The sequence below is a fragment of the Diadema antillarum genome, unplaced genomic scaffold, assembly GCF_040938485.1.
Source record: "Diadema antillarum isolate AM-2024a unplaced genomic scaffold, OU_Dant_1.0 seq00000093_RagTag, whole genome shotgun sequence".
In the NCBI taxonomy this organism is placed as follows: domain Eukaryota; kingdom Metazoa; phylum Echinodermata; class Echinoidea; order Diadematoida; family Diadematidae; genus Diadema; species Diadema antillarum.
In genome coordinates this window covers 1-12,500 of record NW_027271182.1, presented here as the reverse complement: position 1 = coordinate 12,500, position 12,500 = coordinate 1, and the positions used below count along the sequence as shown (strand labels likewise).

The following is a 12,500-nucleotide window of genomic DNA, read 5'->3' as shown; positions in this document are numbered from 1 at the left end:
AGTTTGTCTGATATTAAAGAAAGAAAGACATTTAAGCACAGCGGTGAAAGTTTGAGCAACGTTGGATAAGATTTTAGGAAATTATGAAATTGTGAAGCTTCGCTTATATTCACAAAAAAAAAAAACTTCTCAAACAGTAAATATTAATCATGCAAATGACAATTGAAAGAGTGAGTTGATGATGTCACCTCCTCACAACTTGCCATACAGTTTGTACACAAAATCTCCAAATGTCATTTCTTTTTCTTCTTTTTCAAATGTGTTTATACCTCAGTTTCAAATCCCAATTCACGTTTGATTAATATATCAGAGTGATCGTTATTCTGAAGTTAATCACTCAGGACTTATGTATTACAACTTTAAAGCATGAAGTTTTAAATTTTTGTCAATTATTTTGTACACGATCGATGGGAAATTGTGACGTAATGAACACTAAGTCACTCATATGCATATTCATATGAATTGCTTTGCAAAATAAAAAAAAAATAGCGAAACTTCACGATTCCATAACTTACTAATCGCCACCTCTTCATGGCTACATCAATCAACAAAACGACACTACATGACTTACGATCGGCATCTTTGAAAACGATATTCGGACTCTTCCCGCCAAGTTCGAGAGTGACCTTCTTCAAATTAGACCTGCCGGCTGCCTGCTCAATAAGTTTCCCAACCTGTTTTAACGTGAAAAAGAAAGAAAGAAGGAGAATTCGTTTTTTGAGTTACGGCGAAAATGGCGAAGATGACACTGCAGATAAAGCTAACTTCAGGTCATAAATAATCATGTATATAATGTATATAATTTCTTGTATGACGTCTGGGGGGAATACACCCTACAAGCACTGCTTTTAGCATTCCTCCGCATTTCAAGCATTTCCGTATACTTACAATATTTTGTAAACTTATCCTTTATTTTGTATTATGATGAAATCTATGTACTCAATTTCTGTAATATATTTATATGTTTCTGTTGGCAATGAAAAAAATGAATGAATGAATGAATGAATCATATGAAAATCATGTTAAACAATCCAGTTACACACAATACATTGTATGTATGCATATTCACACATGATATGCCTTATTGTTTACGCAGATCTAGATCATTCATATGACAAATAACAAAAACGGAAAAGGGTATAACAACAATAAGAACTTGCACACAAAGTAGTCTGCTAAAAAATTAGTTCACTTGTGGTCATTTTAGTTTGAAAAAAAAATAAAATGGAATGATATTGATGGAGAGTGTGGTCACCAGGCTCTGGTGAACAAATGGCCACATCATATATCTTGACATTTCTAAATAATTTCATCCCAAAATGACAGTTCAAAATGAGTTCAATGACTGCGACAAGGGGAAAGTGTTTTCGGAATCGTTCAAGCCTTCAAGCTCTCCCCGAGAAAGTTGCCAACGATTGAATATAACATTTGATATCTCGCACTGATTGGCTTAGTAGATAAGCGTTTGTTTCACAAAATAGAGTTTGATTTTGAGCCAGCCGCGCTAATTTAGATCCAGTCATGAAGACAAGAGTCCACTAGATTGATGTTGACCTTCATGCCATATCACACGGCTTGATCGTGATGGAAAAAGATTGGCAGGACTTCCAAGTCATTTTAGCAGCTGATCAGCGCTGGTAGACAGCTAGACCGATTGGTGAAGACAAAATGAACGATTGTTGGACATGTTGGAGGCAAGTATTAAGTAATATAATGTGAAATATATAATATATTATAAAACAATCTTAACAAAGACAGATATAGAGAGAGAGTAAAGAAAGGAGGAACGAAAAGGAGTAAAAAGATGAGCATTGAAGACTAAGATTGAAAACGAGAAATGATAGACATAGAGACAAACAGGCAAAACTTGTTACATTTTAGAAAAGTGTATAATTATAGAGATATCAGGAAAGAATACCCAAGGAAATTCGGAAAGTAAATATGTTTTACGCCCGTAGCGCTGTCATCTACAGTTTGATGACCGATTATCATCATTTGAGATTTTGTTCGTTTGTTTCAAAGTTGATCAAATTGTTTCGGGAGGCATGGTAATCAAGACCAGCTAGAAATTCAGAAGGAAGAAAATTTCCTCCGAAATCGTAAACCTTTTTTTTTTGTCTCGAGATAAGTCTCTACTGTGATTCATTTGCTCATTTGTTTCTTAATAGCCTTAATATTGTGTCAAAAGTTAGCAACTCGTTGTGACCTTTAGAAATAAGAGCCACCATGTTGTAGTATTAATTCCCCTTCACTCTTTTTTTTTTCAGCACCAAATTTCAGCATCATTGTCAGTGATCGTTCTCTTCTCCTTGGTTCAAGAGAGCCAAGATGTCCCACTTACTGCCTTCTCACACGTTAACCCCCAAGAATCCAACGCCAGGAAATCTCATCGGCATTGCATACCGACAGATTCCTTCTGGTATCGACAGGGTTAATGGCTGTGCTTACCTCGGTGGATCCCGTGAACGCGACCTTGTCGATGCCTGGATGACTGGCGATGGCCGCTCCGGCGGTGGGGCCAAATCCGGAAAGAACGTTGATGACGCCCGGTGGAAAGCCAGCCTTTGAAGACAAACCACGATGAAAATTGGATTTATAGTTAAACAAACTACAAGATAAACTGACATGATAACAGTTTTTTTAATATTAAACGAATGAATGAACGAACGAATGAATGAATAAATCGGTAAATGAAATAATAAATAGATAAAAGAATGAGTGAATAATGAATGAATGAATGAATGAATGAATGAATGAATGAATACATAAATAGATGAATTAATAAATTGTTTTGTTGTGTAGACAATATCACTCTCGCCAAACCACAAACCGTCGCTTGCAGAGAAGTTGCCTAAGACATGTAAGATGACTTGAAATGTCTTTGAGATGATTATGACAATACCTTGATTGAATAAAAAAAAAGAATTGATGAACTTAATGTTAGTAACGCGCGCATCTTTATATGATAATCAATATCTTTATGTTAATATTAACGCCATATCCGGGGTATAGTCTCCAGTCTTTAAAGCACTACTAGGCAACCATCTTTTACACCAACAAAAGCGAGGAGAGACATCTCGACAGAGCATCTTGTTCAAGGTTAGACGAATTTGGCAGGATGCAAAGTTTGCACCCCTTTTCTGTTAGTAGCTGTCCATGAAACTGTGACTTACCACAATGGTTGAAGCATTATCTTTATTCGTCATGACTTTCAATTCGCGTGTTCTTTTTCTGTCTTTCGCGCTGAAATATCTTTATTCGTAAATCAAAACCAAACGCTTCCACGCGCACCATCGGAACAATGCCAAAACTGGCGCCTCATGGTCGCCGCGACGATTTCATCTTTAATCAGGCCCTTTTTTGGTGAAGTAACCCCATCCACACCCATATCTGATCTCGCACGTTAACGTGGCAGAGGATCTGAAACGCGAGGTTCTTCGCAGGATCCAATTCTAGATCACGTTCCTCGCGAGAAAGAGCTGACCATCCCTTGTACAAACTGGGAAGATTACTTCTGTCTCAAACGCATTTAAGAACTCGGGTTATCGAGCGATCAAATCAAGCGACCATACTTAATATTATCTATCCAGTGCGCGCATGCGCACTGCGGGCGGAATGTCAAAGTAATGTGATGGAGGGTTTCTTGCATAGGCATGCATAAAATGACCCTGATGTCACTGTATCTGCGAAATAGTGCCCTTCATGTTCTGTTTTTATTTTTATTTTGGTGTTTCGTTACGATAGGAGTCTCGATTCTTCGAGATAAAATTCCTTGCAGGATCTATGTCCCAAAGGTTAGCTTGGGTCTAGTATTCGCATGGCACACATCATGTCCCTGAGGCCGAATGGCGATGTATATTTTGCAAGGCATGCTCCTTTGGAATTTCGCATGTCGTCGAGGGAAGCATTTCCTCGTGAAACATTATGTGAGTGTTTTCCACTGCACTGAGCAAGTTTTAGTTATTTTGTCTCTAGGTTCGTTTTCCTGCAATCAATCAGACATGTTGTTCTTCACTGTTCTTCAGTTTGAAAATCGGTGATCTCCCCCCCCCCCCCATTGCCATTTGCTTTTGCATCCATCTCACCCCAAAGTGGAGAATGATTGTCAGCATGGACGTTTAAAAACATAAAAATCATAAGAATGAAAAACATCAACATATCCAAAGACTCTTTCTAATATTTAAACGTTCTTTGATGTCACGTTTGCTGAATCCCCTTTTATCATCAATTCATTTTCTTAAACACACATTTATCCCTTTGTGTATATATAATGATATGTATATCCATATATCTATTCAAGCTTTCATTTTTTTCCTCATGTCGTAAGATGTTGAGAAGACTACATTCAGCATCCATGATTCTTGCCCTCGCAAAATACCACTTGAGTTGACGAAGATATTGATATACAGATATAACACTCCATGCAGTCGTGACGATGATAACCACATTTGCACACACACACACACACACACACACACACACACACACACACAGAGTAACAACCAACAAACAAACAAACAAACAAACAAACAAACAAACAAACAAACAAACAAACAAACAAACAGACCAAACAAACAAACAAATACCTCTTTGGCCAGTTCTGCCATGTAGAGAGCAGTGAGCGGAGTCTGCTCAGCCGACTTCATCACGATGGTGTTACCTGCGGCCAGGGCCGGCGCCCATTTCCACCCGAGCATGAGCAGAGGGAAATTCCACTGACGAAAACATGGGCGAAACAACAACGAAAGCGATACTATTCATCTTTATTTTAGACATTAAGCTGTCATGACTAAGATTGATATCAACTTCAATATAAACATCAAATTCGTGATAAGACTAAGATTAAAAAGAAAATGCAATAAAACATGAGGTTAAAAATGCTCGATGGTCTAGTGGATAAGAAGCCTGTGCTGTGCCAGGAGGTCGTAGGCTCGAATCCTGCTAGAGTTATAGTATGCCCATGATTTCGTTTGTGATTCGTTGATTTGTGATTGGTAGTTTGCTACTACTAATCAGTTCAGTTTTTATTTACGTGGTAGTTGCAATGAAAACAACTCGACGCAAGAATTTCATTCATTGAATAGTTAGGCATGGCTTTTATAGCGTTAAGTAGGACTTCGGGATATTCTAGACGCAACGGTAAACACCAGCATGCATTGTCGCTGGGACACTTACAGAAGATGACCGACCAATTGACGTTCCATAGTAAGAAAGATTTCTTTTGACCGATATGCACTTTACACGCATTATGTCACTCTGATTTTCGGAGAACACGCAATTTACAAAAACCAGAGGAAGTACTGAATAAGATCAAACTTTCATTCTGTACGGTGAGTTGTCAGCCAAAGTCAGTGTTTCCATGAGATGTTCCAATAAATTGTCATTATCTCTTTTGGCTCTGTCTGACATGGAAATAAGGTTGATATGTCTACAACTGACTCAATAATTATCTAACAACATTTCAGTCAGTTTTGTGCTCAGATTTAGCGGGGATTTTGAAGTCCTATGTTTGTACTCACGGGGATAATCTGGCCACAGACTCCAACTGGCTCGTGACGTGTGTAGGTCAGAAAGTCCCCGTCTGCAGGCCGGTGGGAAAAGAGCAAAGAAAGAAAGAAAGAAAGAAAGTTTGAAATAGGTAAGAAACGCAGTTCACTCACAGCGCACAATTCACATACGACATGGCTCATGGTCACATTTTTCCTTGTTATCATTTTTTGTATTAAAGCATGAAGAGTTTGATACGACGTACAGCCCAAGTTAAAGAAAATTTCGCGTGTGAGTAAAAATGTGTATGTGTGTGTGTGCGTGTGTGTGTAGGTGTTTGTGTGTGTTTGTTTGTGTGTGTGTGTGTGTGTGTGTGTGTGTGTGTGTGTGTGTGTGTGTGTGTGTGTGTGCATGCGTGCATGCTTATTTGATTATGCATGTAGGTCCAGGTGACTGTGTAGTTGTGAAGCTGTGCTTTATTCGATAACACACATAAACGACAGTGAAATTTCGATGACATGTCACGGATGATTATGATTTAGACATTTCACTGCAAACACGATTTTGAACCTATTGCGGTTCAGTTTTCGTCTGTCAGAAGTACTGAACACTGCATACACTTCAGCAGACGACGACAGTAAATAGAATTTCTACTCACCGACTGGGATGGTCTTTCCCTCAATTTTGTCCGCCCATCCGGCGTAGTACCTATAGATACACGACAAGGAATTACCCAAATTTTCTACTTATTTGTTGTTCTAATTATTTTGTTTGCGTACAAGTGGCATATGTGTGCAATATGACCAGTGATGACTGAATACACACCATGATAGAAACATCTTCTTTCTGTATGATATTTCAAATTAATTATCTGTGATTTTAAGAAACGTTGAAAAATTAATTTCTCGTTTCTAATATTTTCTGTCTTTCTTCTAACTGAAATAATTGATGAAATTAGCCTTCATTGCCCAAAATAGATCGTCACCCATGTAGCAGGTGTATATCTAATGAGTATATCTAAATTGATATGACAATAGACGTTCTATGAAAATGAAATAAATTACTAATTTCTAAAAAAAAATCACATGCTATCTCACATTCATAATAATTACAAATACAAGAACAGCAGATTATTGAATTTTGATATCATCACTTTATAAACGTTTAAGTCATCTTTAACCAGCATTCACAAATTTCTTAATAAGTGTCTCGTTTGGAAATTAAACGAAAATAATATTGTTCCATCACATCGAAATATTGTACCTACACACTGATCATCGGTAACACTCAATTACAGTGGAATCAATGTGAACAAGAAAACCCTATTAAGAATAATATATCGTTACCATGTAAATAACAGAAATAATACTGTAATAGTTATGGTTTTAATCATTACAGTAATGATAACAATAATAATAGCGCTAAACATTACTATTGTTGTCATTATCACGGTAACATTAATAGTGGTAATTATGATAATGATAACATTGATATCAATATAATGAAAAAATGATAATAATGACAGTGTTATGTCTATCATGGTACTCTTTCCAGTATTTTTTTCTGTTTTGTTTTGTTTTGTTTTTTCCTGATGTATACGCTTACTTATATACATATTATGCAGAAACATGAAATATACCTGATGGCACTGATGGTTCCTGGCAGATCTATATTGTATGAATCAGCGTATGGTTTGCCGTTGTCCAGGGTTTCTAAGCTCTGAAAGTTAAAGAAACAAACAACTAAAAAAGACAGATATAACACGTATCTTACGTCAACACATTACTTAGACGCTTGCTCGCTCCTTCCGAATGAATGCATTGGAATAATAATGCCCCCGTAGCAAACTTCAAAAATACTTTCAACTTTGTCAAGCAAAAAAAAAAAGGGGGGGGGAATGTTTATTCTTTCATATTACCTTATGTATTCACCTAGAAATAAATTAATCAAGATATTCGTATTCGTCTTTTTCCTTTTTTCAAAGATAACTGAAACATTCGTCCCTTTTAGATTTAAGAAGCAAAGAGAAACACATCGAATTTATAAAGCATTTTTTTTAAACAAGTTTTTCACAAAAGTATTTTCATGTGGAACACATTCACAGGACTTGAATAAAGTGCCTTTAACTTTAACTGCGCCATTAACACATGTCACAAAACGTATAATCATAAAGCTACAGTATCTTCATGAGAGGGAGAGGGATGTGAAAATTTTGATTTCATACTGCGAGGTAAACTCGGTCGCGCTCAACCAGATCTGCCAGTCTGTGAAGAAGGGCGCCCCTCCTCGACGCGTCCGTCGTACGCCAGGGAGAGCCGAGCCGGAAGGCTTCGCGAGCTGCATCGTAAGCGCGGTCGACGTCGGCCTGCGAAGGAGAGCAATGGTGGAGGAAAGGGAGGGATTTTATGAGGGGAAGATGGAGATTGGAACGTCTCAGTGAAAAATGAGTTTTCGTTGGACATCAAGAGACAAGTACATGAACAGACAGAGACAGAGACAAAAAAAAAAAAAACTGATTCCTTTGGTATGAAAACCTTTCGTCAGTGCTTCGAGAATAACCACTTATCTATAATCATAATACTATGAGATGAGTTTGGGTTTTCGTTTGATTTATTTTCGCACTCAGTCAAAGACAAATTGAACACAAATTTCAAGGACACAAAGACAAAGAATTACAAGAGCAATAATTCAAAATGATAACATGATTTGCTAGTTTGGTCAACCAAAGGTTTTCGATGCAGCATTGGAAACCTCTAGCCGACCAATACCGGTAGCCGTCCGCTGACAACCATTTGCCGACTTCCAAAAACCTTTTAACGACCTGTGAAAACCAACTGCAGACCAATGATTTCAGAAATCGTAGAATGGTCGGCGATCGGTCTTCGTTTACATATGACCATGGTGTAGCTTCATGGCCATGGTGTGACCAAGTCGGAAATTAAGTCTATTTATGTATGGGGCGCCAAGTGTTGCATGGTCTCTTTCGTTACGAAATGACTTATTTCGAAAAAAAAAAAAACATTTTTTTTTTTTCATAGACGAAATAGCCATTTCGTAACGAAATGACTTATTTCGAAAAAAAAAAAAGATTTTTTTTTTCATCGACGAAATGGCCATTTCGTAACGAAATGACTGTATTTTGTCATTATTAATGATCATTTCGTTGACAAAATGATCATTCCGTAACGGAATACAGTCATTTCGTAACGGAAGAGACCATGCAACACTTGGCGCCCCATATTCATGGAGTAAGGGAAAATTGCATAGCTCAAAGGCGTGTTTTACCTTGTCCGCCTCCACTACTTCAGTGATGACTTCCTCCGTAGCCGGGTTGATGGTAGGAAAGGTCTTTCCACTCGCAGAATCCACCCACTCATTGTTGATAAACAACTGCATGAGAATATAAAGTGCAAAATTGATTTATGCTTTTATCTCCTTTGTGAACGGTTACTTGCGTTTTTATGTCATAACCTCAGCATCCCCAATGCTAAGAAGATGAGCTATAATAACTCAGCATTGATATCTACATTTATAAATGCTCGGTAAACTGCGTAATTGAAACGAAAATTTTGCAATTATTTATGCCAACGAAAACATTTACGGCTCAAATCTTTGCTTAAAAGATTTAAGGCGGTATTAAGCCGAAACGATCTGTATCTCTTCAGCGAAATTGTAACAAAAATGTTGCCCTGTGTATATGATTAAGATCAATATCTTGAATTTTGATTTAAAGCAACTTCATTAATTCTTCCTCACTTTTTTTGACAATGTATTTTATTTGCACAATTTTTGACTAGTTACGAGGGAGCATGCCTGTGGCGTGCTTCTTGCCCATTATTTTGTGAAAAAAGTAATAATAATGTAAATGTCATTGTACTCTGCAGTGCACAATGACACGTACTTTGCTTCTACTTCCTTTTCGTGTACTGCTAAATTCATGCCACGGAAGTCTCTGCGCTCAACAATCATTTCAACAGTTGGTTTATTTTTTTTTAATGTTCCAAACTGAGTTCAGTAAACGCGTGTTATGCGAAGATAACATACATCGGTATCCGAGTACAGACCCAACAAGGTCAACAATTGTTTTCTTTATTAGCAAAACCCTCTAAAGGAAATGATCTGTGAAAATTACTTCAAGGTGGTCGTATTGCAAGGGCACTGTGAATGTGCAGTTAGGCGCACAGCGCTCTTTAATCACGTGGTAGATCCTACGAAAAGTCGGCAATACCGCATTTTTATTTCATTTTTTTTATTGTTTGCCGTAAACAAAGAAACGAGATTGGTAAATACACACATATAAACACAAATGATAATCATACACTCATGAACAAAGGTGGGACTCGTTTTTCCACTGATGCGCTTGGATTCAATAAATTAGCGAGCAGCGATTAAGCAATTATCAAAAGAAATGTTACGTCGGTTAGAAGAAAGTCGTTGCAGCAGTTGTCATACTTCGGTCAAAGTCATAAATGAAAGCATGCAGAAAGCAAACACCATGGCTATGAAGTAGATCGGAAGAGACCATGATTTGTAGTTATGTCCACCTTTAGAAAATCAATTACTTTTTTTTTTAACCTAATAAGTAGAACAGTGTAAACACGAGCTCTCAAATGTTCCTTGATATATCATTTGTGTGACACTTATTTTTGACGACTCTTCTTATACCTCCATGGTCTCAATAGTAGGCGAGGATATAGGGGTGCAAGTGTGGATATTGTTTTCTATATCGTGCTGCCGAGACAGACCTGATGGGAGTGTGGTGGGAGTATGCGATTATGGCCCATTAGGCAATAAGGCCAGATAATTGTCAAAGATGGAATAGCCACTGGTGCGAACGTTTGTGTGAAGTTTCCACAGAAAAAAAAAAACAACAACAAGCCTTAAACAAAGGAATCATGATGCAACTCAATAATAAAAAGCAATAACACGCAAGGCAGGTCAAGCACCGCAAACACTACTGTGCCCGCTGAAATGGTATGGTTGTACATGCAGCGTGCGCTGCCGTTGCTTTCGCATGGCTGAAATAACATGTCTATCAGCATTATTGATTATCTATATAGCACTTAAGTTAGGACTGGAACACCAATCGCCCCGCATTATTAATTATCTAGATAGTACTAAAGTTAAGGACTGGAACACTAATCGCCCCGTCCACCCGTCCTCTCTATTGTAATTGGGACAGGTCCTGACATGACGCAAATCTCTCGTTTGAAGAGGCTACACCCCCGTAAATAATGCCAGTGTATATCTTGGCAATCAATGACTTAAAAACCAAAGATATAAAACACCTGTTTCTTGACCCTGGCCTATAGTCCATGGGCCAAGACCCGAAAAATGGGTTGTTGGTACCATCTGAGGTGGCACAACCTTTTTGGTGTCAGTTTGTTTGTCGGGCATAGATATGCTTATCAAGCTATGATAGCATTTCCAAATGAGTAGCTTAGTCATAATAAATGGTATTTGGTATCGTTTTTATATCCCTATACTTCTGAATCGAAACTAAACCGCTATACAAAGAAGAGCACTGCCTTCTGTATGTCCATAGGTGTTCTGTTGTAAACGCGGTGCGCTTAGTCTTTATTCGAGGCAGCGAAGGGAATATCCAAAGGGTTATGATGTCCACAGCTGTCACGCGGTGCGCTTAGTCTTTATCTAGACCAATGTACCGTTATCATTTCTAAAGTTCCTCATAAAAGGGATTATCTATACTGTTTTGATACTACCCTATCAACAAATACATCAGTTTTAAACAAAAAATCACTCTGTTCATTTACAATATCATTCATTATAATGTATCGTAGTGTACCGGTACATTGTTTTTGCATTATCTTATATTGTTGGAGGGAAATAAAGCGACATTGGCGTGTTATCAGCGTTTTCACCGTAGCGTTTTCGCCGGAAAATGATAAATAATTAAAAGATACGGTAAAATTCACGAGGAATTGCTTTTGTTGTTGTTGTTGTTTTTAGATAAAAGGTTATACACTGTATCATACGCTTTGGATATTCCCTTCACCGTCTAGAATAAAGACTAAGCGCTGCGGACATCATAACCTTTGGATATTCCCTTCGCTGCCTTGAATAAAGACTAAGCGCACCGCGTTTACAATAGAACACCTGTGAACATACCATAGAGCTGCATTTTACAGCTCTATGGAACATACAGAAGACAGTGCTCTTCTTTGTATAGCGGTTAGTTTCGATTCAGAAGTATAGGGATATAACAACGAGACCAAATTGGTTAAAAATTCATTTACTATGACTAAGCTACTCATTTGGAAATGCTATCATAGCTTGATAAGCATATCTATGCCCGACAAACAAAATGACACCAAAATGGTTTTGCCACCTCAGATGGTACCAATATCTGGCCTGGCCCATGGACTACTAATCTAAGCATCAGTCATCGCCACTGCGCCACGGGGGGGGGGGGGGGGAGGGGGGGGGGGAGGCACCGCGAGAGGAGGAGATTGTTTTGGTTTTGGCATGGGCTATGTAGCTCCATGGTGCGTGTGTGTGTACGTGTGTGTGTGTGTGTGTGAGTGTAGACATTCAGCGTATGCAGACAGAGCATGCCTGTACTGCAGCCCACCTCCCCAACTCGATCTACGGCTTGTACTTTATCCCCAACAGTGAGCAGCACCGGCAAACTGGCAATGCACTCCTTCTTATTCCTGTATTTTCGTTATTTACGGGTCAATTTTTTTCGTTCGAAATGTAAATGGATGACCATAGAATTTCTCAATAGAATAATGAAATTGAAAACTTTAAAAAGGATAGAGAAGAAAATTGAGTTCACTTTGAATGGTGTGCCACAGGCAGATATCCTTATCATGCTCTTACGTAATACGACAGCTGCTGGAGTCATCAAACCCTGGCTTGGCCTCCAGGTTTGTCACGCTCTGAGCAGAAAGTTTATTCGCAATGGACAATACTTCGACTCCCAAGTCCCAAACGAAAAATCTTTAACGAGGTATAGCACCCCACTTTCTTCGTGGAATTTGGGTCTCGCC

The 12,500-nt window shown here is 38.2% G+C and overlaps 1 protein-coding gene across 1 annotated transcript in view; it reads right to left on the bottom strand.

The window, feature by feature from the left end:
• Positions 1-8,914, bottom strand: part of LOC139726603 (aldehyde dehydrogenase X, mitochondrial-like) — an 18,165-nt gene extending 9,251 nt beyond the window's left edge. The window contains exons 1-8 of the mRNA XM_071637593.1: positions 8,773-8,914; positions 7,712-7,852; positions 7,127-7,206; positions 6,146-6,195; positions 5,520-5,581; positions 4,587-4,715; positions 2,449-2,562; positions 572-674 (exon numbers count right to left, since the gene is read on the bottom strand). Coding sequence (XP_071493694.1) covers positions 572-674; positions 2,449-2,562; positions 4,587-4,715; positions 5,520-5,581; positions 6,146-6,195; positions 7,127-7,206; positions 7,712-7,852; positions 8,773-8,883 — 790 coding nt within the window. The 5' untranslated portion in view covers positions 8,884-8,914. The remainder of the gene's footprint in view (positions 1-571; positions 675-2,448; positions 2,563-4,586; positions 4,716-5,519; positions 5,582-6,145; positions 6,196-7,126; positions 7,207-7,711; positions 7,853-8,772) is intronic.
• Positions 8,915-12,500: the final 3,586 nt, after the last annotated feature.